This window comes from Megalops cyprinoides, chromosome 16 (genome assembly GCF_013368585.1).
Source record: "Megalops cyprinoides isolate fMegCyp1 chromosome 16, fMegCyp1.pri, whole genome shotgun sequence".
NCBI classification, from domain to species: Eukaryota; Metazoa; Chordata; class Actinopteri; order Elopiformes; family Megalopidae; genus Megalops; species Megalops cyprinoides.
This window is the reverse complement of record NC_050598.1, coordinates 24,550,923-24,574,585: the sequence shown is the minus strand read 5'-3', so window position 1 is coordinate 24,574,585 and position 23,663 is coordinate 24,550,923. Positions and strand designations below refer to the sequence as shown.

At 40.7% G+C, this 23,663-nt stretch overlaps 3 protein-coding genes across 3 annotated transcripts; 1 reads left to right on the top strand and 2 right to left on the bottom strand.

The window, feature by feature from the left end:
- Nucleotides 1-1,735: 1,735 nt before the first annotated feature.
- On the bottom strand, nucleotides 1,736-13,704 carry cul4b (cullin 4B). The gene is made up of 20 exons (XM_036547716.1): nucleotides 13,050-13,704; nucleotides 12,233-12,348; nucleotides 11,584-11,687; nucleotides 11,026-11,095; nucleotides 10,648-10,721; nucleotides 10,196-10,358; nucleotides 9,555-9,644; nucleotides 8,771-8,853; nucleotides 8,271-8,338; nucleotides 7,966-8,084; nucleotides 5,714-5,906; nucleotides 4,958-5,062; nucleotides 4,478-4,588; nucleotides 4,233-4,318; nucleotides 3,754-3,861; nucleotides 3,526-3,639; nucleotides 3,318-3,423; nucleotides 2,714-2,886; nucleotides 2,451-2,603; nucleotides 1,736-2,292 (listed from the first exon to the last, which is right to left on the bottom strand). The coding sequence occupies exons 1-20, from the start codon at nucleotides 13,495-13,497 to the stop codon at nucleotides 2,197-2,199; spliced, it is 2,580 nt and encodes an 859-aa protein (XP_036403609.1). The 5' UTR covers nucleotides 13,498-13,704; the 3' UTR covers nucleotides 1,736-2,196.
- A 680-nt stretch (nucleotides 13,705-14,384) lies between these two features.
- mcts1 (MCTS1 re-initiation and release factor) lies at nucleotides 14,385-17,952 on the top strand. The gene is made up of 6 exons (XM_036547719.1): nucleotides 14,385-14,618; nucleotides 15,193-15,345; nucleotides 15,720-15,817; nucleotides 16,756-16,889; nucleotides 17,074-17,141; nucleotides 17,349-17,952. Exons 1-6 carry the CDS (start codon nucleotides 14,608-14,610, stop codon nucleotides 17,428-17,430), a joined length of 546 nt encoding a protein of 181 aa, XP_036403612.1. The 5' UTR covers nucleotides 14,385-14,607; the 3' UTR covers nucleotides 17,431-17,952.
- A 90-nt stretch (nucleotides 17,953-18,042) lies between these two features.
- c1galt1c1 (C1GALT1-specific chaperone 1) lies at nucleotides 18,043-22,422 on the bottom strand. The gene is made up of 2 exons (XM_036547718.1): nucleotides 22,345-22,422; nucleotides 18,043-20,736 (listed from the first exon to the last, which is right to left on the bottom strand). Exon 2 carries the CDS (start codon nucleotides 20,719-20,721, stop codon nucleotides 19,768-19,770), a length of 954 nt encoding a protein of 317 aa, XP_036403611.1. The 5' UTR covers nucleotides 20,722-20,736; nucleotides 22,345-22,422; the 3' UTR covers nucleotides 18,043-19,767.
- Between the last annotated feature and the right edge of the window lie 1,241 nt (nucleotides 22,423-23,663).

The window sequence follows — 23,663 nt, the reverse complement described above, 5'->3', positions numbered from 1 at the left end:
ACTGTTTTACATTTTCTTCTAAATATTTTCAAAATAAAAAATGCGCTACCCGAACAGAATTAACGGAGAGTATAATGAACCGTAAGGAATAGTAGACCAACGCCCGTATCCATTCTCAATTATGGAGAAAGGAAGGCCTGTTCGTAGTGTAAATAAAGTGTCTTTATATTACCAGCGGGTTGTGCATTTTTAAACACTCAATGCCACATTGAAACGAAATCAGATTCAATCCCCCAAAAGGCTGGCTGTCCAGTAAGATTATATAGGCTAATAAAGATCACTACAAGCCTTGGCACATGCCTTGTAAACTACTTTATTTTTAATGGCACGCACAATACTATTTCTGTACTTTGTTCATATCGACAGCCTTCATCCTTATGAGCAGTGTTGGCAGAGTTATATTATGTATGCTACTTTTTTTTTAAGAAAGAAAAAAACATAAGTTTGGCACCTGTTCTAAGATCCCTGGACATCAGGTTTGCAAAATACACATTAAAAAACATTTATTCCCTTCAAACTCAGACAATTGGCTGAGTTTTGAACAAGTCTAAGAGAGTAGGGTGGGGACTTTTTATACTAAAAGTAAATGCTTCCAAAAGTAAGAATAAAAGGTGTTTATAATTACAGTAATCACATGAGGATGTATTCTCCAGGTAAGTGTCTTTGTATTTAACCCACGATGAACACATGAGAACAACTGTCACAAGCTCAATCATGCTACGGACACACATTTTCTTCATTATTAACATAATGAATTCATTGAAGAGTCTCAGTCATTCTTGTTATTTTGAAACCAGCTGGGATAATGCACGTCAGAAAACATAATTGCTTCAAATTAAAGCCAAGATTGTCTATATATTTTCCATAAAACTTATTTGTTTTGCATGAAGCCTTCAGCACATAGCCTAAGTGCACAATCACTCTTTGCCCAAACAACATTAACTTTGGTTGTAACTTTGAAGAAAAAACTCATGTGGTAGAAGTAATCATAAGTTTCTGGTACACAATGTATAAAAAGGGAAAAAAAAATGAAAGTGGAGACATTGACACTTTAATCCGAGGCAGAAAAATTAAATGCTTATGACTGATTTGGACAGAGACAAAAGGTCAGTGACATCATGATGCCTCACACCAATAACCTGAGAATACTGACTGGTCAAACTGATTTCAATCCACCCAGACATGCAGTGCATCATACAGAGGCCTTTAAAAGGAGTTGTGATGGAGCAAAATATCTGTGGACATATACGTTTTCTGTACTCTGATTATATATAGAGATATAATTAAATGCTGCATCTCTAACATTACTGTAAGTAATATAGGTCTGGGAGACAGAAGAAAAGGGTTGAAACATTATGCCTTTTCTAAACAATTCCTCGGTTTAAGAGACAGACCTGAATTTGATGCAGGTGACTCTCCTGCATATGCACAAGAGTCCAATGATCAGAGCAAAGTTAAAAATAGAAAACTCAGTGAAAACATTTACAAGTTTATGTTTAGCAGCATAAACTAATCCTAGAACATGTATGCTGTTTTATTTGGAAGAAATAATTTCTAATAATCCTACGGATTGTTCTACATGAGTGCGAGTAACCTGGTGACAACGATGGAAGAATGCAATCTTTAGAGTCTTCAGGCCTTACTGGTGGTGTAGAGGGCCCTGGTCACAGATAATATTTAGAATGAACTGAAATACTTTCAAGATTCATCCAATGGGTGTCTAAGACAGCACTAATAGAACAGATGAACTTAAGTTTATTAGAATGCTTTTCTTTTTACATGTGGTAAGAGCAGTGTTAGAAAGATCTTTTGCATGGGTGATTTAAAAGTGATTTAAAAGAAAAGTGACTAAAAAAAAAAAAAAAAAAAACAAGGAGCAGAATGGACATACAATGGACAAAGATCTATGTTTCAAAATAAATAGTTTTCTTTCCTTTAAAAAAGCTTGGGTTTGTCTTTTTCGTCCAGGGTACTCTGTTTCACTGACCAGCGATCTGCAAAAATGGACAATATTCTCTTTAATGGGCATGCAGTCCACAGGAAAACTGACCCCTGAGAAAGTCTCGTTCTGTGGGGCCACATCCATTCAGTTGTCGGTCGCTGGGTTGAAGACGGTAATGCTGAAAATCCACTGGAGCTTGGACCGAGTGCTCAGAGCAGCTGACAGCTTGTGTGCACCTCCTCCTCTCTCTACGCCTAAGCCACATAGTTATACTGATTGGGGTTCTCCTTGTCACGCTCCATGTAGTCCCTGTCAATGAGTGACTCTATTCTCTTCTTCAGATCAGCAGGCTGTCGTCAAAGTGAGAAAGAGGATTAGTCAACCACATATGCCAGCAACCATGTTCACAAGATTCTATTCAAAAAACGAAACCCATTCTCGGCTCATTTTGGTGCTTCCTGTGAAGCACACCTTCACAAGTCAGAAATGACGCGTGTATCTCACTAACCTTGACAGGGAACTTGAGCTGGTTGTACACCTCCGACACCAGGAGGTTATGGCTAAGTGTTTTCCTCATCTTCATGATTCGGACGATGGCTGCGTCAATCTGGTACTGCCGGTCCTGGAACACCCGCTCTGTGGTGCTGGCTTGCTCCTCCACCTAGAGACATTGACATCGAAGCCTGTAAGGACCTGCACTTCTGAGCACAGCGCTTGCAGTAAGATTTGGTGAGGGTTTGCAGTCGTTGCCTGCGCATTCCGCCAGCTTACCGTTTCTTTCATCTGGATCTGGTTGATCTTTATCCTGAAGAGCTTGTGCTTGAAGTCGTCGTTGCAGGAGAATTTGTCCCCATCCTCCACATCCTTGCTCTTGGGCGTTTTGGTCAGGACTCGAGCCTTCCCACAGGCCAGGGACTGTAGGGTCCGCCTTAGCTCACTGTCCTCTGCACAGGCAAACATGCACACACATAAACACATGTACAATGGATCATCACAAACCCTACCTCTTCAAAGCATGTTCATGTGAAATAGTGAAGAGGCAGTGAAACCTCAGAGTGGTGTGCATTTATAGACTTTACTGTCTGCTGTAAACCACCTGGAGGGCAAAAGTGAACAGCATCACCTGCAAGTTCTCCATGTTCAGTGCAAAGCGTACTTGATTACACCAGTATGCTGTGGTACTGTACATGTCAGGCAAACACTTGTGCACTCAACAAAAGCATTTTATTGAAACAAAAGTTCCCACTATTTCAAAGTGAAGGAGTTTTCATATGGGTGAAGTGAAAAACTCCAAAAAAAAAAAAAAAAAACACACATTCTCAATACTTTGGCTTTTTGACCATTTAGCCTAAACAATCACAGAAAAGATGCAAACCTATTCCTGTGGCCAGCTTGATGTCCTCCAAGCTGAATTCCTCTCCTTCGTTAAACATGAGCAGCACCAGTGTCTGGAACAGTGAAACCTGAAGCTCTTTTTTGCCCTGCGCCGAGACCAGGGAAGGAGAAAAGACAGCAGTTTACAAACGTGACCACATGTTCTCGATTGGTGCAATCGAATCGGTGCTCTTTGTAATCGTGCTTACCTCCTTAAACTCAGCTTTTAACACACAGTGCCCTAATGTTGACTGCCACTGCAGTTTCCTCCCGCTGTGCTTTCCAAGATAAAAGGTCTTGAAAATCTCTTGGAGTCTCACCATCTGGAAAACAAAAATAAGGGCATTAAAAATAGTGACACGGTCTAAGCTGGATCCCAGTTCAGAAGTAATAAGAGACATCAAGTCAGAGTGGTTCATTATTAATGAAACACTAACCTCTGGAGGCAAATGAACTTCCATAGGCACGTAGGTTGGCCAGTAACCCATAGTGAGAATGTTAACTGTCAGCTCAATGTTACCAGGGATGTTTTGACATTGCATATACTAAGGGAGAGGAAAAACAAGACAGACAGTGAAACAAATGCATATCAAACAGTAGTTAGAATGACAGAAGATGCCTGATCTCTCAATTAGCCGAAATGGGGGAAAGATTAAGCACCTTCTGTCGCCTGCATACCATCACACTCAAACTTACTGATCATGCCATTTTATTCTAAATAATGAATCAGTCATGTGTGAGTACTTCATTACTATCGCAGACAACCTATTACACAGATGACACATGCCATTAAAATCATACTCCTGAAAACTGGAGGACATTCACATAATTTATTTGATGACATCCGTAATGTTAATCGTATACATCTAACCCATGCAAATGCAAGGATGGCAAAGACTGCTTATTTTTAATTTACCTGTTTGAACTGAACCATGATGTCCTTGGAAAGCTCCATGTCCTTGAACATGCCTTCTAGTTTACTGGTGAAGGCCGCTCCACATTCTAAAAAAGACAGGGTCGCCATGCATTATTTTCCTCACTTGATGTATAATAAGCACAAAGAATTTTAAGTGTTGCTGATAATGAACCGAGTTCCACTGTGCTCTAGTGGAAGAGGCACGGCTGTGTGCTGTACAGTAATGGAACTGGGAGGGCACTAACCATGTTTCAGCTTAGATAGCATGGACTTCTCTGCATCCACAGAAGCACTCTTTCCAACCAGCAGCCTTTTTGCAAGATCCTTCTTGTAAAAAGCCTCAAAAACATCTTTGCCTGTTATCAAACAAGAACACCTACTCTTAATAAACTGTATCTACACATAAGCAGCAGCTTCACTGTATTAAAAAAAAAAAAATCCCTGGAACCAGACCATAGCCTTTATAAACCGGATTAACTTTAACCTCCAGCCTAATTTTCTCTAGATTTTATTTTTCCAAAGAAATTTTTAAATCTTCAAATCTAGTTTGTTTAAACTTAAATTTACATTACTTTAAATCTACAGTTGATAATGCAGCACAGAGAGAATACCCAAAGGAACGTGGCAGACATGACAAGCATTCCATGACCACTGTGTGAGCACAGTGATTTACAATAACATGACAGCACACTGCCGTCAGTGATTTTACAGCCTGAACACCTCACCATAAATGAATCTAAAGATGATCATGATTTTGTCCAACATCTTCTCCAGCTCCTCATCGGTGGCCTCCTTGTTTCCAGCCCTTAGTTTTGAATCCACATATTTAGCTGCAGAACATCAAAATGTGGAATGAGTCTCCATTTATTTAAAGTTCTATTTCATTAATTTTGTTATTGTTTCTATTATTTAATCTGAGATTATAAATGTCCACACCTAAATAAAACTTTCAATTTCAGGGTACTGTTTTCAGGTCACTAGAATACTCTCCAAAACATATTCCAAAAAGGACAAAACAAAACATTTCCTTTTTACCAGAGGTGTGCAAGACCAGTGCTGAAGGGCTACAGCCCTACAGATTTAAAAATTTCTTACCATTTAGCAACTGTCTCTCCACTGGTCAAAGTAAGGGGACATACTAGCCTAATAAGAATTACATTTTTTTAAAAAATCCAGCAGACTATGGCCCTTACTGACTTAAGGTAACATATCCATGAACCCCTATTCTTTTTCACTTGAACATATCTCAGGAATCTAATAAATGTGCACAGCTTGGAACATCTGCTACCAATGCTTAACTCAGTCTCAGGCAGAGTAATATTACTGTCCTCATTTCACTGCTTCAAAGGTCAAAAACTGGTACTCAGTAAAACCATATGGTTTATAGTGGCCAATTGCAGATCATGTGACTTTTACACGGGTTTGTGACCCTGCTCTACGTTGTCAAATAGGTCTCAGGACAGTTTAGCAGAAATACTTGCCAATGAGCTCAGCAGGTTTATTAGGCCTTTTGTTGATGAAGGTTTCAAAGGCCTCTTTCATGGCATTGACAAACTTCTCATTCTTCAGGAAACAGATCTCAATGATGTGATCCACCTTGTCCTTGAAGTCCAGCAGCTCCTGCACCATGGTCTTATCCTTCTCAGGGTTGATGACTATTGTGCTTCCAAAGGCCTGCGAAATGTGAACAGACATGGTTTTCTCACAAGAGCAGATGAAGGAAAAATAACAAAACGGCACCAGTCACTGAAACAGTCTAACACTATTCAAAAAATATTTTAATGAATTCATCATATCTATTCTACAAAGGATTTTTCCAAGCCTCTCCAATTTACGGCCGGATGCAGCTGTCCGTGTCTCATCTGAACAGGAAATCTAGTCCATTTCACAGCCACATCCTTTTGTCATAAATTAATCTTATTGGGCAAAGGTTGTCATGTTCAGAGGAGCAGCACATTAACAGCAAAACCTTAAAACAGAATAGCTGGAATCTGGAGCATCAGGCAACATGAAATTCCAAATTTCATTCTCTCTGTGATTCTAGCAGACGGACACAAACAAGCGTGCTAGGGGTTGCTTACATTTATGTTACTCAGGAAAATGTTAAATGTTTTCCTTACTTTCCTAAGTGGAACGCATCTACTAATTTTCTGCCAGTTCACACTTGTACCTCACTATCCATGTTTAGCAGATTGGGTTGATTGTTGATGCCGTGCCATTTCAGACCTCAACCTCAGAATACGTGGGTTGTGTTTTCAGTGAAATTTATAGCTAGACCACACTGGTTTATAAATATCAAGTCATATCCCATTTCAAGGCATTTCCAATGTTCCTTGGTGTGTTTGGCATGATACTCAAATGATCTCTGATGATCACACTGACAGGGGGTTTTGATATTTCACCTGCAGTTTGATGCCTCAATGGGCAATTTTGTCAAAATTTTACTGTCACATGGTGCTGGATGCTTCTGCTGCTCACTAGGAAACCTAAAAAAATGGTTTAACGGGTAGGAGCAGAGATGTACAGCACCTTTTAATAACATGACCAGATAAATACTTTTTGTATTTTAAACACTTAAAAATACCAATCAAAAACAAAGCCACAAGAGAAATAAAGCACAAACAATAGTTTGGGTTATTACATGGACTATTGTTTCGGTCTGAGAATGGACTGCATGTCTCACACCCTCATTATATCTCATGAGTCTGAATGGATTCTATACTCTCTCACCATACTTACGCCATACTTATGTAAAGTTGTTTTTGTGGAATATGATTTTTTTCAAACCAATGAAAAATAAAATGCCCTCTCGTTTATTGGCATACAGCAACAGCAAGTTCATCAGTGTTGTTAAAATACAGATGCATCTGACAGGCTGTTTAATTTTTACTGATCTTCAATTTTAGCCATTGGGGCTATAGGCAATGCAGCCAAAATACATCTTACATGGCTTCTGACATGGCTTTCACCGAATAACAATTGCAAACACATTGCAAAGATGGAGTACACTGAGTGATCATAGCTTTTAATACAAAATGCTAAATTCATTAGGAGGCAGTTATCAGTTCGGACGAAATTTTAACTTTAACAAAGAAAACTAAAAGCAATCCTTAAAAATAAAATCCATTATTGTTCATGAAGTAACACGTGTTGTGTAATGCTAGTTGGCAACAGTCCCTCAACGCAGAGCTTACAAAACCAGAAACCCATGTCAAATCCAGAAGATTTATTTGTTTCCATTTGAAACGAGGCCCACTGCTTCCATCTACTGGTTTCAGGTGAACTGCAACTGTGTAGCCCAAGTACTTTACTCTTAGGGGTGTGAGGTTGCCCCGTGTTTCTCAGCCCTGGAACTAGTGCCATACTCTCTTTGCTGGGTTTAGTACAATTTAATTGATTGTACAGTTTGATACAACCATTTACAGCATACTGTTCCAAATCTTCTAAAACCTCTGCGTGACAAAATGTGAACATAAACCCAGTGAGACAGGCGAGAGGTTTAACAAAACGACATTAAAGGTATGAGGATATAAGCCAAGGGATGTTACGCACAGCTACCCGTGACACGCATTACAGAACTGAAAAATGTCACTCCCCTTGTGCAACACATTCTTGTTTACTTGAACCTCTATTTTATTATTTGCCTTATTTTAAGACTCATCCAATGCACTTGACATGTCCATGCCCTCTTCACACTTGCATCAGAAGGCCTGACTTGTGTTCCCAGGCCTACCTTGATGTATTCGATCCAGTGTTGCAGAAGAACCTGCACTCCCCCTCGCACTCGGCTGAAGAGCTGGTACAGCAGAGACAGGTCTTGGATTCTGTTCTCATCCAGCAGGTGATTCAAGCCTGTCAAGCATTAACAAGAGGAAACGCAAACAGAGGCGTGCTTTCCTTTAGACACACGACTCGGGAAAAGGTGAATTTCCCCGAAACGTAAACTTAAAATAAAAACATTACAAGCGACACCACTGCTGTCTGACCTCTGATAACAAATTACGGATCTGTTCATTTTAATCCATTTAGGAGCAGTACCTTTCTGGAGTGTCGCAGTCAGATGTTCACCCAGAAGTTGCTTTTCCACAGTGGCAATGAGGGGTTTTCTGCAACGAGATGGAGACAGTGAGATGATAATACTCAGGCACAGCAGTTCATACTGAGTGAACACTGCTGGACATTACATTACATTCACTTATCAGACTCTCTTATACAGAGCGACTTCCAGCACAAAAGAACAGAAGCGTATCCATTCATGCTGAATGAGCAACAGTGTCAGACCAGGTTAACAACGCTCCCAGACCAGTGAGAGTGAGCATAACACTATTCAAGCCCTACCACAAGTTAACTTGTGGAACCTGAATAGATGGCCTGGACACTAAGGGAAGCCAAGTACACACAACCATACATCACAGTCACTAGATCACAGAATCCAAAACACTCTGTGATACTATGTGTAAAAAAGCAGCAAGTAATATCGTCACACACGTAGCTTTATCTCTTCAGTGCTCAAATACAAAACGGGCCATTACACTTACTGTGTGCTCTGATCTAAATATGTGATGACCCTGTCTGCTTCTTCTTCCAAACGTTTGTTAACGTGATGGAGGTACTCTGGAACCTGGGAGAAGATTATACACACAATATATACACAAGCAAAGAGTGAGAGACAAGACTGAATACATAGCAGTGCAGCAAATATCTGGAATCATTGTCCTAATTTCACTGGAAGGTTCTGAATGCCTTGTTGAACCTTTTATTACTCATGTCTTTTTAAACCGAATGAGGGGCAACGCATTACTTAACATTTTACGCAATGATTAGCATTTTGAAAGCTGGCTAACTCTAGCCTTTACATCCAATCACAGTGCAGAGGAGTGAGTGCTTGATTTTGTCCAAGTTCCTGATTAAGTACTTGAACCAATTATTGTGCTGAATTAATTCATGAATGATAAAATGCTCAATACCTCAAGCGCATGGCCATCTACATTAATTTAACATCAATCAATCCAGTTATGTGATTAAGCGCTTGTGGGGGGGGGTGAAAGCAACATCTCTGGCACTGTAGAACCAGGGTTTCCTCTCCCTTGTAGACATGATATGTTGGTTATTTTCTGTCCGGTAAAACTGTAGTTCAATCATTACTATCATTACTATATACTATATACTACCTTCCTATTGTGTGCAATTTGAAAAGTATCTGGAATTAACTGCAGGACTTTGGTGCATTTTCTAGAAGTGGTATGAAAGGGAATGATCTAGACAGATAGCAGGACTCTGCGGTAAATGCTGAGCCATTTTCCCTGATGAGGAATAAATCACCTCTCTCTCCTGCATCAGCCTCTGCCCCTCTGCAGCATACAGCCGGTTAGTCTCCTCCAAGAAGCGCTGCTCAAATGAGTCCTGATAAATCTGTCAGGGGAAGGGGAGTGCAGGATTCATTGCAACCATTTCTCAAAGACTGTACATAAATCAACACTTTGACCCGAGTCAATAATCCCACATTACAAACCTGATTCGACTTAGCCATTTGTTTCATTTTTACTATCAGAAAGAAACTGCATGTAGCTCTTGGTTTTTGAACTTCATGAGGAGGTCTTCAAAGTTTTACCCCATTAAAAATGCATACAAATACACTGGTTAATTAAAAAATGATAAATTGCTGTTTTTTGAGAGCAATGCTTGGCTTGTAACTGTACCAAATCTACAAATTAAACAATTAAATGGACAAATAAAATACATGAATACTATCAATTTTATTTCAGGTGTCTGGCTTGGAAAATACTGACTAATTTATTTGTTAGTATATTTGCACAACTGGAACATGCTCACAGCTCTGCAAAAAGTGAATGAGTGTTGACTGACCTAGAGTAAGGAATGAGGAGCGAATTACTGAAAATCCTTCACAACTGCATAAAAAGTGCGACCGTGTCTCTGGCTGAGCCGACGTGGGGGGGGCTCACCTGTAGGTCACTGAGCATGCTCAGTAGGCTACGCAGCAGGCTGCGGTCGATGGCCTCGCCGCTCCGCTCCCTCTCGATCAGCAGCAGGATACCGTCGATTGTCTTACTCTGGACCTTCTGGTCACTGATTATGTAGAACCTGAAGAGCTCCAAACCCATGTCCCTGTGGGTGAGCACAGTCATGTTACAGCTAGTGAGAGCATACAGCTACAGACCTGTGTCCCCGAGGACAAGCTCATTCGAGTTACAGAGTTAATCAGACTCACGGTAGAGTGCTGCCAATGCCAACAACTAATGCTGAACAGTGGTGGATTTATTTAGATTACAGGGTGAAACCATCACCCTCAACATTTTCTTTCAGTGAGAATCTGATGACAGTTTTGGTATTTCACAGACACAGTCTATATCAAGTGCAATGAATTTACACACAGGAGAAAAACATGAGTACTTACCAAATTGATGGCAGCATTGAGTTTTGCAAAACATAGGTCCGATCCAAAAACAAAAAAATACTTCTAATCATGATCTGTCAAAAAAAAACAAACAACAACAAAAAAAAAAAAACCATGTGAATGATTATATTTTTTCAAAATCAAGACAATGACAGTGCAGGGATACTACCTATTCTATCCTTCTGGTCATACTGAAGACACTGTAGCATCCCAAATGATGTGAGAGTTGCTGCAGACTTACACCAAGGGATAGATATCATGGTGCATAACTTAGTTCATTCGCAATTCAGGAAACACAATCTTATAAACACCAATCCTCTCGCACTTCATATTCTGAGTAAATTACCATAAGTAACTGCAGTACAAGACTCTTCTTACCATTTGTCTGCAGTGATCTTGCCAGCACTTGTCTATCTTCTTGAGGAAGAGCACACTGTCCAGGGCATCCATGAAGGTGGAGTTAAGGAAAGGAAAGTTGTAGGACATTGTTTCGCAGTTGAATGATTGTTGTAATTGCAAAGCGGCAGTGCCTATCTGCTAAACAGACCCACTTGCCCAGAGTGAGCTGGAGAACTCACAGCTTTACATTTCACACCTTATAATGCAGATTTACAGCTGAATCTTTTCCTGGACCTTGTGAAGTAGAGCTGGGTCCTGCCTAAGGTTCAAATCCACACACCTCAAGTGCTCTAAGTAATCCCTCACACTGCTGCCCTCTGGTACTGTTGCACCTTGGAAACATTGGGAAAATATACATCTGATGAAAGTTTCAAAATTCATACCATAGTATGGTAATACCAGAACACTTCATGGGATAATACATACTGGCCAACTGCGTGAAGGTGTGTTATGGAGGACATGAATTCACCCCCCCCCCCCCCCCCCCCCCCAAACACACACACATGCACACGCACACACACAGAGCAAAAAGGATATTCCCTGAACTGATGAATTTGTGCTTTTATGTGATCTTCACACACCACCCTTAGCTGCTTATAAAGCTTTGCAGATATTTTATGGGAACAGAGATTCTCAACAGCCTGATGTAGTAGAGGAGAAAAAAAAAAACAATATCATTAACTACAGTACAGCATTTGGATTTGACACAGACATCACTCCCTCATAACTCAGCAGCAGAGTACATCCTGACAGTAATTTAGCTGCTATGATACTGCATGTAAAATTCCAGCGCTACTACAGGTGAGCATTCTTATGAAAATAAAGAAAAACACTGCTCTGCTACAGGCCCAGTGACCACCACAACATACAGACCAGCCAACTGCTTGTGATTAGCGTAGTAGCACCCCGTGCCCTCCCCATTTCAAGATGTTGTTTATTTTGACTGGGCTTAGGGCCAGGACACAAAACTGTGAAGTTTACACAACGCTGTCAAAGTTACAAAACCAATTTGCTTACTGCAAAGCAATTGCCAACAACACCCGAGGATGGGACTACTGAGGTTAACACAGTGGCCTTCTGAGGAAGAGAGCTACAAAGGCAGTCCATGACAGTCCATGACAACCATGACAAAAGGAACCACCACCAAAAGCATCTGGTTAGAGAAAAATCCCCTCTTTCTGCCTACCTGGTAGAGCTCTTCAAGATTGTACTTGATCGAAGTGCTGTTCTGAATGGCCTCCACAGCCTCCTTCAGTTTCTGCCAAGTTTCGTCTGTGTAGTTCTCTGGCAATTTGGGCTTTTCTGTTGTCAGAGGAAAGAACAGTCAGTCTTGCATGAAAGGGTAAAATGCTGTCTGCGTTCTCAGTTCTACAGCAGCATTAATAGCTTTCCGAATACCAGAGACATCTCTAGGAAAATTTATCCTACTGAACATCTGCCAAGACATCCAACTTGCCTCGGCCTAAAAAAATAAACAACCTGCATTACACTAACTGTACATATGTATTAATTTAAAACTGCTTGAGGCTCTCATTGTTACTCTAGTAGCTTACCAGGTCCGTGATCATACTTGAATATGGCCATGTCTGACAAATTAATTATAATAATGAGAAGCATTCAAAGGGCTTCAACAACTTCAATGCAACCTGCTGTCCAACAACTGACAACGAACACGACACATACCTACACAGGCCTATAAAGGCAAAAATGATTACATAATACTTTTTTAAAGATAACTTGCAAGAGAAGCCAGTAGCATACCTGATCATTTCAATGACTACAGCTAGCCACAGAAATGTGTCAGGTAACGTTAATATAACTGGCAAACCATGGAAGATCACGGTGTAATGAGACTTTGAAAACAAAGATTTGACTCAGGTCAACTTATTATTTTTTCCCAATAACAAGGGCCTACGTAGTGGCTCTCAACTCTCGAAGAGACATGTGTCACCGTATAGCTAAGTAGATGCCTACAAACAATATCCAGAAAGCCAGTGAGCTACCTTTAAAATTCTTGATAACTAATTTCTTTGCAGCTCCAGGTTTACTGTTGGAGAAAGTAGTGGAACCGGTGGTCTTCGTCAATCCGTTTGCATGGTGCCCGATACCAGCGGCCAGGAGCACGTTTTTAGTTTTGTTAGAACATGATGCAGACGAAGTGGACTCCTCAGCCATTTTCACATCCAGTCCAATGAAATCTACCGAGTCCTCGAATCTCAACTTCTTCTGGATATGAGAAGTGGAACAGTCGGAGGACGAGGAATGGCTAACGTTATTGCTTTTAGAAGGAGACGAAGAAACTGAATCAATGTCTTCCCTCTCGGAGCTATTTAGTCTTCTCTTCTTGGACGTTGAAATGCTGCCGCTGCCGTTATTACCATCAGAAGATGCTGTTCTAGCCTCCTGAGTTGGCGGTGGGGGATTAGGGGAAGATAAACCTGTTGGAAACATGAAAAAAATAAAAAATTTCAAATAGCCAGTCTATTAGCTAATCCTAAGAGCCTCTAAGTGTGCGGTAAATGCTGTGTAATCCCGAGAACCTTGCTTCCCTGAATTTAAAATGATTAACTACGTCTCTTTTTAGTTGGAAACAGATAATATACAGAAACTACAGCACCACTTAGACCCCTCTCTCTTTCTTGTTATTGGCAGAAGAAAGATGGCTGGTTACTGCTTCCTCTTGGACAGTCTCGTACTCGCCTCAAATGGTGAGATCATCTTTTCATTTGCTTGTTACAATTTGTATAATTTATGCCCATAGCAGCTCAGCGGTTCATATAAGATATGTGAAACAGTATACGTATCTCAGAAAGCCTCAAAACAAGTTTTGTCTTTAAAATACGACAGAAATGACCCACCGGAAGTACTTGTCTCCATGAGTAAATGCAGCAAAAGTAGTAGCTAGGCTAGCTATCGGCTTGCTAGCAGAGACAGCTAGCTGGGTAGTTAGCTAACTAGCCAGCTAGCTCCCTAATTTATTTACCACTAGCCAGCTAGCTAACTATCCGCATACTTTACAAAATAGTAATTCGTTGATTGAAATACAATTTTGCCGCGAGATGGCGCCGTGCCAAACTCGACACTTGAAGTTCACACAAATTTCATCGTATTATCGTATTAATTTTTAAATATGCACACATTTTAACTTGAATTCATGTCTGAAAGTGAACTTTTGGTAGCTAGCGCCGGTGTCTGTTGAATGTCATGCGGAAAAAAACACTATTGCTAGCAATGTTTTTCCATTCTTAACTTACCTTTTCTCGGTAGCTAGCTAGCTAGCTAGCTAGAGTTATTTTCCAGCCGATGTTAGTCGGCGCTCTAGAAACTCCTCTGAACTCTACGGTGAACAATCTGCCGTAATTCGAACAGTACTGTCGCAATACAGGCAACCAGCAAACGCCATTTGCCGCAAAGCTGTGTGCCGAAACTGAAGCGTGGATGTTAGAGAGATAGCTAACCAACTAGATGCATAAATAAACAGTCGTCACCCGTGACATTGACATCTACGGACAAAGAAGAATAAATAACTGTTGACATTTCGAGAGGGATCGGGCAGCGAGGATGTTTAAAAAGTTGGGTTTGTTCTTAGAATTCTTATTTTATATAGTGTGATTGGTTGGCTGGCTAGCTATTAGCTAGCTACAGCTACATTTGTTAGCCCACTTAGACTATTGCCAGTCCGTCTGCTTGCCAGCTGGTCTAGCTTGCTACTAGTCACAAGCTAGTAAAATAACAGTCAGTTTGTTATCTAGATCTAACTTTCCGTGGTACCAGCAGGCTAGATGGTCACCTAGCTAGCTATGTAGTTAGTGAACGAGGAAACGTTCATTTTGATCACAGTGACTATATCACTATGGGCATCTAAATACAGGCTAGCTAGCTACCTTGTATGTGTGGGAACAACGATTTTTGTTAGCTAACATAAATTGGCCAGACCAGTAATATACTTAGCACGCTAACACGTTACTGAACGTCCTAGTTTGCTTGCTATCAAGATAACGTTACAATATATAATGGACAGCTGGTTAACTAGCTAGTAAATACGACATAGCATCCAATAATCTAGCAAGTTTAAATAGTCAGACTATTTAATAAGGTGCATTTCATAGTCCCTATCACAACAGCTTCTCCCTGGTCTCGTTTTAGATTTGATGAAAAGGAAAATGTTTCCAACTGCATTCAACTGAAGACTTCCGTTATCAAGGGCATCAAAAATCAGCTGTTGGACCAGTTTCCAGACATCGAATCATGGCTTAACCAAATAATGCCGAAAAAGGATCCTGTCAAAATAGTGCGATGGTAAACTCAGTGTATATAATAATTTTTACTAATAATTTTTACTTAATTAATACTTCAGGTACCTTTGCTATGCATGTGAAATGTCAGGTTGACTATGCCTGACAAAGTAGTTACTAAATAACTAGCGAATTACAATTGTAATTCATGATCGAATAATCGAATAACTGTAATACGTCTTACAACGTACGTTTGAGTCTTTTCACAAACGTGTATACTTTTAATTGAAATAAGGTAGCTTGTTTGATTATACAAGCCAAGTAGCTTGTTTTCGCTTTAGCTGAGCAGTGTCATTGTATACATTTTCGGATTGACTTCAATGTCTGTACAATGGATGGATTATGTATTTCCCCTGTGTTTTATCACCCTGATTATAGTCATGAACACATTGAAATCCTGACAGTGAATGGTGAGCTGCTATTCTTCAGACAGAGGGAAGGACCATTCTACCCCACACTCAGACTGTTGCATAAATGTAAGGTCCTTTGGTTTGTTACTCTCTAGACTTAAAATGAACATAAAGTGAAATGACAGGATGCTGTTTAACACAGAACACGTCTGAGGTAAATGTTTCCAATATTTAATGAGACCATTTTGGAAAAGCATTGTGAGACCTGTGGGTTGCTAAGTAATGCCGGCCTGATAGGAGTACGAGATAGAAGAGCAGACCCTTACATAATCACTTACAGTTCTCATATATTTATTTTATAGGCATAGTATTTATTTGTACAAAAACAAGATGTTTCAAAACTGAAACAACACAACAATTCATTGTTGGAAAAGCACTATGGTTAGCATTGTGTCAAACTGAACTGTAGGCATTGACCATTTCGACTGCATACATTACACAATCATACAGCACTGTATGATATGCAATTGCAGTGGCTAGAGTTTACAGTTTGTCAAATACAGATACTGCTTGAAAGTACAAAAGGCAAAAAGTAATAGTTATGCACTAAAAGTTGTAACTGTATGAAAGTGTGTTGTCTCTAATGGTTTGCCGCTGGATGCAGTTACTTATGGGTTTCTTAAGGCCTTCATGGTTGAAAAGTGTCAGTGGTTCTGTCTTCATTTCTCTTTATACAGTAGGAAACCATGTGATAAGACCTGTGCCTTAAGCGGCTTTTCTTCATATTTTGACCTTTTTGGTTTGCCAAATGAATCGCCCATTGACAAGGACTGTGGTAAAAAATGGCCACCAATTTCACACCAATTGGTGTTTTTATTTTTAGTACTTACGTTCTGTATATTTTCTTCGATAGAGTGTTTGCACATTAGAAATGCTGGATATGTCTTAGATATGTACACACTCAGTGGTAAAAGGCGAATGTGTTTATTATCAGTGTGTGAACTTGGTTGCAATTGTTTAAACATTTGGTTAGGTGATATATTGTTCTTTACACCTCCCCCCAGATCCCTTCATTCTACCACACCAGCAAGTAGATAAAGGGGCCATCAAATTTGTCCTCAGCGGAGCCAACATTATGTGTCCAGGACTGACGTCACCGGGTGCCAAGCTCTACCCGGCTGAGACGGACACAGTCGTTGTATCCTTTCACAGGCTTTTGGACAAACATGATAGTGGAAAACAATTTATTGGATTTATTTGCCAGGAAAGCATGTTTTTCTATACTTTACAGCTTTAAACGTTGGATTCAGCTGTGATGACACTAGTCGTAGAACTGTTTTACATGTTGCAAGAAGTTGGTTTCTTTAACATTATTTTTACAGGCTATCATGGCAGAGGGAAAGCAACATGCACTCTGTGTTGGGGTTATGAAAATGTCAGCAGAAAACATGTAAGCTCTCCGTCAGCAAGACATTGACCATTTCCTTGATTTTTGAGTTGAGCGATTGTCAGAAATGTGCAATTCCTGTCCCTTGCACAGGAAGGTGTGCTTTTTAGCTGAGCTTAGTGTCTGCTTTTGCTATCCTGAAGAAGGTGATCTGTTCATGGTTTCTACATTTGTGGTACTTTACCATTTTCTTGTACTTTTTTTTAACAGAGAAAAGGTCAACAAGGGCATTGGGATTGAGAATGTGCACTATCTGAATGATGGACTGTGGCACATGAAGACGTATAAGTAATCAGCACGGTCTCCTGGACGACCTGCAACTCCAGACTGAGGCCTCTGAGCTGGCAGTCTTCTGTTTACATCAATGGACTTAACCCTGTAACTAACTGGTGGAGGCTTTAATTACGATGCACAATAAAAATCTGCATTTAAGTCCTTTTCACTTTTACACGTTCCTTTAAGTTGCCACTAACAAATGTAAGTAACAATCGATTTCTGAATATTGAAAACCGCTTGTTTCACTTCAAACTAGCAAAAATGTCAAGTCTTTGAATTGAAATCATACAGCTTTTCAGTAAAGTTCCTTTGGGCTGATGAAATCTAGATCTTTTTTCATGTTATCACACTACTGTATTTTGCAGCATTGCATGCTTTTGCTTTTCAAATATACTTACATTGCCTTTCTCAAGGGCTAGAGGCAGTAGTGCAATATAGATTTTAAAACCCTTCTGACTGAAATAGTTATGCCAAACATTTGTCATTCTCAGGGTTGTGAAATGACTAAGCCCAGTGTAAGAGGAAAACAATCAAATAAAACAATGAAAACGCCCACAGCATTTGTCTTACATTTAATATCAAAGCTGATTCAAAATAACATGTAGTAAACATACAGACGACACAAACCTTTTCACCAGATCCCATTTATTAGTCCCAGTATTTCCCAGAAAATGTATAAAAGGCATTCAAAAATATTTCCAGTTATACCAGCTATAATTTACATCTATATCTAGTACCTTCAATATATCTTTTTTGATATATTTGTCAAAGTTGGTGAAAAGCAGGGCAATATGTAAATTGTAATACACATAACGTTTTATGGGGAGGGTTGTGACTACTAGAATTCAAAGCTGTAAAATTAATACAACTCTTAATTGCCCTGGCCTCTCAGGTATTGCATTTTCCTCTGGTATATCAGTCTGTCTGCAGCAAAAATTGAATAAGGTGCACTGACTGGGAATATACCTTTTTCCATATATTCACAATATAAACTGAAATAGTATCAACATAACAGTAGAAATCTAATTTTCATTCATTTTTACAAATCAAGGCTTCACTTTTTACTCCCCCTCAAAAGATCAGGAACATGAATCACACCGTCTTCAAGGTGTGCATTTGCGATCAATACACTGGGCAGGTGCATCTTCTCTACAGATCAAAGTACATTCTACGGTATACAACTGCAAAACATGTAATATAAAATGCTACTTCAAAACGTAGATCTCGAACACACTGTTTAATTTACCTGTATTCCTTCATGGAACCTGATACAGGAAAAACAAACAAAAAACTCAACTGCCGATTAAAAGCTAGGACAACCCTTCCCTACAGCTGGAAGAAAGGCCGAAAACAGCATGTTCTACTTGTCTCCCAGCATTCCACTGGTTCAGTGGATGAGGGACTGGAACTCGATCTTGTACAAAGCTACACAGGATATAAAATGTCATTCTTACATTCTTCTACGCCAAGGTCATCCATTTTGGATACAGCGAAGACAAAAACTGAACTCACAAGGCACAGTGATGAGACCCCTTGCCTTTGCTCCAGTTCATGCCTCCCAATGATCACCCAGTAACTGACAGTATTCACCACGTGAAACAGGAAAAAATGACAATGTAGGTGTATTTTGGTTCTCTTTGCCCTATTTACTTTTGAGCACACAAACAATTTACTGTGGTGCATGAGGTGTCATCAGTTCACTCTGGAACTGCACAGATTTTCCTTTCATGTGTTTTTTTTAAATAGGAGCTGTAAGTGAATTAATAAAAAAAAAACTTTGCTGTACTGTCCTTATCTGATAAACTTTAGTCTGACCCCACCAAACCATTGTTACAGACTTCCTTTCTTCATAATAATCTATTAATGGTTATTAATTCATGTGTAAACCACTCTGCAGAATCAGAACTCAAACTCCACAGATATAAAGCCATTCACATAAACTAATGATTTACCTTTTTGTGCCTTGTCAACCTTACTGTCCACTGGTACCTTATGAAGTAGTGATGAAGAACAATTGATACAGTGGAAACAAACAAATTATGGGCAACATTATAAGAAATATAAATGGAAAAGAAAGTGCAAGTTGATAGATACTTTCCTTCATAACAGTACCAAGTGGTTCCTATTTTTAACATTTTGTATCATTCTTCCGGCATTACACACACACACACACACACATTCGGTTTCCCTTTGCTGCAACTGGCATAAATAACTCAAGATTGAAAAGACACTCCTCTGTGTCTGTGTCCGTGTAAGGGGGATGTTAAAACAATCAAGTATACAAACTAAGACTAAACGATCAACAGTCTGGCTCAATAGCAGCAGTTTTGCACCCTGGTGCTGAATGGTGCCATCAGTCATTGTCCGATCCCTCCGGGGGGAGGAATATTAACGAGTCGTGGAATGTGTGCCCGAACGGGCGCAGCCTGTAAACCCCATACATCATGACGTGCATCTGGTTGGGAGTCATGCCGCTGAACGTGATGGCCATGTCAGAGCAGCAGCCCTCCACCACGTCCGGCAGGTTGCGGGTCATGCTGTCAGAGATGAGGGTGCTGACAGTCTTGCTGTTGAACAGCCCCTTGCCTTGCGAGTCCTCCCCATTCTCAGCATAGACGCCTGTGTACTTCAAACACACCGCCAGCTGCTTCTCCTCGCTCAGCTTCCAGAGGCTGCGCCCTTGCTCTGGGCATCGGTCCTCGTCCTTGAAAACCTCGACCAGCCTCCGGAGGGCCTCGCGGCTGAGCACGATGCCGCTCTGGTACTCCACGTACTCCAGCTCCCCGGACTTCAGCGCGTGGCCGATGTAGAAAGGCTGGCTGGGGTCCTTGTCCACCACCAGGTATTTGAGGTTCTCGACAATGGCAAACGTGGTCGGTCGCACGACGAGGAACCACTGCAGCTCGCCAGAGTTTTCGTGGGCGTGGCTCAGGGCCTTTCGCAGCCTGACCCACTCGTCGCTCTCCTCCAGGTTCACTGCCTCTAGGACCTTGGCGGACTCCGAGGTGTAGAAAACCGCGGTGTCACAGTGTTTGCTCCAGGTGTCTTTGGCAGCAACCCAATACTGAAGGATCTTGGGCTGGACCATGATGACACAGTACACCCGCACCCTCTGACTCAGCTCCAGCTTCTGGGCCTCTGACAGCTGCTGAAGCTCCTCTTTGCTGGGGGCCTTGAGGTGATGGTGGAGGTGGAGCTCCATGTTGGACTGAATCCCAAGGGTGTAGCTTCCTATAAGGGACACCACCAGGCAGAAGAGGCCGCCTAGCACCATCCCCTTCATGAAGGAACTGCCCTCTGACATCATTTTCAGCAGTGCAAACTGGAAAGCAGAGAGCAAGTAAAACCCCAACAAGCAGAAGCCATTACACTGTCCATGTTGGTGCTCAGTCTGTCCCTTTAATAATAAACAATATAAAAGTACACGAGTGACAGTACGGTACCAACAACACCGAGAAGACAAAGAATTCCCACTGGAGTGTTTAGTGAAATCATTTCTGGCAGCAGTACAGAGATATAATCTGATGTTCCAAAGATCAAAGCATCGCAACGTGGTTATCAATGGGAAAAATGACTTGCATGGTTGGCTCAGCAGCTACCAACCTAGCTGTGATCGATATCAAACAGAGGTGAAATCTGGTATTGACCGCTCGTGTCAGGTTTAGGATATACCATATGCTATTCACATGCATTTTGCTGTCGTCACACACAGGGGTATGTCATATGTATGATTCAGTTAGAACTAACGCAGCTTATCGGCATGCTACTGATACTCATTTCTGACACTTCTATTGAACTGTCAGTCATTAATGGAGTGCAGCATACACTCATACAAATCATAACGTATGTCAAGGATAACCACATTTCTGGAAGTACAACATCAACGTATGGTGAATGTTTCATTCTTATCATTAATGTGATATGGTCAAATTGGGTGTTTAGTGACAGGGATATTCCTGCTGGTTTGCACTTGACTTGGAGTTCACCATGAGCAAACATTTTAGAAGCAAGTAGGAGTAAAGCAAGAGCTGATGATGAGGAAGGCTGTTATAAACACTGAAAGGGATCAGAAAATGCGATGAAACACATTTACATCAAATGTAAGTGGTTTATAAAGCAACCTGTAACGATGCACTTAAATTACACTGAACACGTTTAAATTACAAAATTCACAAAAAGTGAATGGTAAAGTCTAAAGGCAATTCACCTTTGTCGACATGTAAAAGGGACTACTTTTTGCTAGAAGTATGAAACAGTAGCAACACCCTAAGAAACTGCACGCAGTTACTTAACAGTTGCTGAATGAACAGTTTCGAATGCGAAATATTAAATCTGAATTTTTTGAGTAATGTCTAGCGGCTAGCTGTTAACGTGGTGGCTAACTGCTTTAGCTAAGTTAACAAACCTTCTTCAATATATAACTTGCTAAAGCTGGATATTACGCCAAATTACGGGTTGTCGGGGCTTACCCCATACCTATACAAGACTTAACAATAGTGTAGCTAATGCACTTTCTGGTCAATGCTGTATCCCGTCATTGCTAAGCAACAACTTCAATTGTAACTGTATAAACGTTAGTTATCTAGCTAACTCTTAGTTTAATGTATCAGATTGTCTCTGGCTCGCTAGCTGCAACGCACGTGTTTTGAACCTTATCTTTCTTGACAAGTGTGGAATTATTTCTAAACATAAAAGCTATCTACATAGTCTACATATTTACATAGTTCTATGGCTAATACAGTCCAAAGGACGCTTAGCACAGGGATGTTCTGTCGCTATATTAGCTTGTCTAGCTTTCAGGCAAAATAGCTAACTGGATCGCACATAATTTGTATATTTTCAGTGAAGTCATAACTAGCTTACAGCTAATTCTGTGAAAACAGACATGATTGCTATAGTAGCAAGTGAAGCATATTCCAAATAAGCTTACCGTCTTCCTCACAGTTCACGTATCTTTAAGGTAGAGGGAGAGACTTCGGAGCTCACTTAATCGGATCCCCGTCCTTACTTCCGCCCCTCACCGCAACGAGGGGGCGCGGCCAGATGTCACTAACACGGCAGATACTTCCGGTTTTTGAAAGCACATGACCACTTGGTGTCAAATAGAGAGCTGTGTTTGTTGACTTTTTTGGTATCAATTCAACATGAAAGACAACCTAGGAACTGTGGGAAGTCGCCAAATACATACAATACCATAAATCACATTATATCCAAAACTTATGTTAATAACACAAGTAGATAAGCAGCGCGCAATAGAAGGAGTACAAGGAGCAGGTGCTTAGGTGGTGGGATTGAAGGGGAATTGAGATGCCTGAATAGGTGGGTCTTCAGCTTGTGCTGGAAGATGGCCAGCAATTCTGCTGTCCTGACCATCATGAGAAGCTGATTCCACCACTGGGGGGCCAGCACAGACAGGCATCATGGCTGGGAAGAGTGACCCTGCCACAGGCCTGGCACTATGGGAGTGCTTGGGGGTGCATTGCATCCTTGGGCAGACCTCAGTGCACCACCAATTGTCTCCTTATATCCCAATGTCTACATAGTATTTATGACTTTTTTTGCACCCCGTGGATTGCGAATTGTACCCCTCTGTATTTTCTCCTGGCACAAATCCGGCCCTGCCTGGAGGAGCCAGTTGCCCTGAAGGTTGAGACTGGAGTGATCGGGCTGGTGTGTGGGGTTTGCAGATTGATCAAAGGTATCATGGGGCTGTCCCATTCACTGTTCTGTATTACAACGCCGCGGCATAGAGCTTGATGCGAGTGGTAACAGGAAGCCCGTGAAGTGAGATGAGGACGAATGTGACATTACTATATTTAGGGAGGTTGTAGACAAGTCAGATAGGTTGTTCACAAGTTGCCATGTTTCTGATACTACTGTAACACCTTTTCAAATACTACATAATACTACCTAACCTTCTACTATGTCACTCTGGATAAGGACGTCTGCTAAATGACTAAATGATTATGTAGCTTTCAAATGACCTTCAAATGAGCTTCAAATGATTTTGTAGCTTTTATAACCCAAAATACAAATATTGGAGAGGCAGGTGTGCCATCTACACAGTTGGCATATTGCCCTGTCTATAGTATACAGGACCGAAAGTCAACTCCCTCTCAGGGTTACCAATAGAAATAACCACATAACCCATTATTTAAGTCTTTACTAATAAATACTTCTGTGCTATCTAACTTTCAAACACATATTTAGATACGGCCTTGTAAGGCTGCACAATAAATGGACAGACTT

Excerpts from the sequence above, each read along its gene's own strand:
- cul4b (XM_036547716.1), bottom strand. The coding sequence starts at position 13,497 with ATGTTTCCAACAGGTTTATCTTCCCCTAATCCCCCACCGCCAACTCAG. Across the intron at positions 10,722-11,025 it reads AAGATCACTGCAGACAAATG|ATCATGATTAGAAGTATTTT; the intron begins GTAAGAAGAGTC and ends TTTTTTTGACAG. Across the intron at positions 9,645-10,195 it reads GCATGCTCAGTGACCTACAG|ATTTATCAGGACTCATTTGA; the intron begins GTGAGCCCCCCC and ends TTCCCCTGACAG.
- mcts1 (XM_036547719.1), top strand. Across the intron at positions 16,890-17,073 it reads CTGAGACGGACACAGTCGTT|GCTATCATGGCAGAGGGAAA; the intron begins GTATCCTTTCAC and ends TTATTTTTACAG. Across the intron at positions 17,142-17,348 it reads AAAATGTCAGCAGAAAACAT|AGAAAAGGTCAACAAGGGCA; the intron begins GTAAGCTCTCCG and ends TTTTTTTAACAG.
- c1galt1c1 (XM_036547718.1), bottom strand. The coding sequence starts at position 20,721 with ATGATGTCAGAGGGCAGTTCCTTCATGAAGGGGATGGTGCTAGGCGGC.